Source organism: Amphimedon queenslandica, unplaced genomic scaffold (assembly GCF_000090795.2).
Source record: "Amphimedon queenslandica unplaced genomic scaffold, v1.1 AMPQUscaffold_8972_Cont19088, whole genome shotgun sequence".
Taxonomy (NCBI): Eukaryota; Metazoa; Porifera; class Demospongiae; order Haplosclerida; family Niphatidae; genus Amphimedon; species Amphimedon queenslandica.
Window position 1 is genome coordinate 509 of NW_003550755.1, and position 2,390 is coordinate 2,898.

Genomic DNA, 2,390 nt, shown 5'->3' on the forward strand with positions numbered 1-2,390 from the left:
ATTGATATTTCGGTCAGCGAAAGGTTTTAATCTTCTAGTATCACCCCATCCTGACCTCTCCAGGACTCCGATTGTGAATGAAACAGCAACTGGATAAGATCCATCTAATTGTGGTAACAAAATTTCCTTGTATACTTCATTGAAAGGTATTCCAGGTGGAATGAGGTCTCGATTGGTTAATACAGACACAGCCAAACGGTATCGACTCAACTGATACTCTCCTAACTGATCTCCCAAATCAATGATACGTTTAGGAAGGTCACTTTTAACACGTGTCAATGCTTCAGTCACTTTTACGTCAACTTTAACATCATTCTTGATAAAGACCTTGAGGTTAGCTAATTCCTTCCAGTCCAGTCCATTCAGTATAGTGTGGAGGTAAGTAACAGCAACGTCAAATGATGATCCATTCTGTGCTGCGTGGGCGTTGAACAAGTCCCAGAATCTATGAGATGGCTCTTGAGAAGGATTAGGAGGTAGCTTGATGTTAATAATAGCTAGTAGCTTCTCGTATTCTTCAATGATAAAGAGAGGGAGAGAATGAGAGAGAGAAGCAACGACCTCTTGAGAAGAAGACATTTTATGCTGACAGTGCAGTGCAAACTGCAAAATTGGCAAATTGCTAATAAAACCACACCCATAAATTAATTAGCCACACCTCCTGAATGCATTCTGTTGGTATCCACTCCAGTGGATCAGCTGCAGTTTTTTTTATGAATAATTAGTCTCGGGCACGAGACTAATGAATAATCAGTTAGCTTAAGTGCTAGTGCTTTACTATCTGTATTAATAATCATTCTTCTACTTCAGCTAAAGACTTCATTGCTATCCTGCAGTAACAATGATCAACATTATTCATACTGCTGTATCATCAATCAATGTATACTGTTATTAGCAGCACTCCCTCTACTGATGAATTGACCTTTGCTTTGCTTGCTGCTGAGGTTGCACTTGAAAGCTGATCAACACTAAAGATTAACTATTCCTAACAGCAGCTACATTAGTCTATTGAATCTATCATCATATTCTCAAGATTGTAGGTCAAAATGTCTGAGGAGATGATAGATGTAAAGACAAAGTCCAAAGAAACAAGCAAAGAAGATATCTGTGATGTGCTGCAGTCTCGATACGATATAACAGAACATGAGATACAAACTGTTGACGTCCTTCTTTTATCTCCTGGTCACTTTCATGTGAAGGCACTTCAAACTATCACCAACAAGGTGAAGCAGTCCAAGAAGAAGCCACCTAGTGGATGGACTTTTAAAATAGTTAAAGTTCCAATGGCATCAGCTACTGCCTCCCTCCCTCCATCGCTACCACTAACAGTTACCTGCAGCAGTATACTCACATCAAGTGATCCAATACTGATTGATGTGACCACGTATCATCCTAACCCAGCATGGCTCAAGATACAGGATAACACTGATAACTTTACTGAGACATTCTACAGTAACATCAAGACACATGTAAGAGAGGAGGGTAGAGAGAGAATAATACAATTATTACAATAATAATACAGTTCTATTACAAGAACAATAAGCAATAATAAAACAATAATAATAATAATAATAATACAGTTATTATCATCATAGTCTACCTCATTATAGATCAATAGACCGATTGTTCTTAAAGTGAAGAAGAAAGACTCCAGCATTGAGTGTAATACTTATTTCTATGGTGACTCAGTCCAGCCAGTGATTGAGGTCCACATTAGACCTTCTAATGATGTCGGAGTCAATGATGCTGACGTGGAAAAGATACTGGAACAATTCGACCCAACCTGGGACAAATACTGGTACGTTAATGATGCTAACTCAATTTATATTCTTCTTTACTACTGATATAGTATTTACTTGAAGGCTGAGACTGTTAATGAAAACAATGTAGCAAAAACACAAAATGCTGTACTACCGTCACCAAGAGATAAACCTTTCTTTATGATTGAAGCAACTGTTTAATAAATAAATAAATAAATAAATAAATAAATAAATAATAATATACAGTTGTATTATACTTTGTTGGCTGAACAATAGTACTTGTTTCTTGCTTTCAGTTTTGTGTGTTGCTAAAGTTGATGTATATTCAGAGACATTACACATGTATTATTCTTGTTAATGTATTTGTCCAAATATGGAAAGTAGTGTTATCATAATGAATGTCACATCATACTAGATCTAGAGGTATAAAATATCAATGTATAGTCTAGTGGGCCCATAGTGTGTTATAAAGGTGTTATACTGTTATTATAAGATAACAAAATGGCTCTCAGTATTAAGTTCAGGGGCGATTCCTCATCAGAACTAGATGCAGTGAAGGATGTGTTGCAGTCATTATCAATATCAGAAGAGAATGTGACCATCATAAAGAAAGCTGGAGGTGACATTAAA

General features: G+C 36.5%; 1 protein-coding gene across 1 annotated transcript; it reads left to right on the forward strand.

Moving 5' to 3' along the window:
* Nucleotides 1-918: 918 nt before the first annotated feature.
* LOC109591093 (uncharacterized) lies at nucleotides 919-2,155 on the forward strand. The gene is made up of 3 exons (XM_020006897.1): nucleotides 919-1,469; nucleotides 1,611-1,798; nucleotides 1,850-2,155. Exons 1-3 carry the CDS (start codon nucleotides 1,047-1,049, stop codon nucleotides 1,959-1,961), a joined length of 723 nt encoding a protein of 240 aa, XP_019862456.1. The 5' UTR covers nucleotides 919-1,046; the 3' UTR covers nucleotides 1,962-2,155.
* Nucleotides 2,156-2,390: the final 235 nt, after the last annotated feature.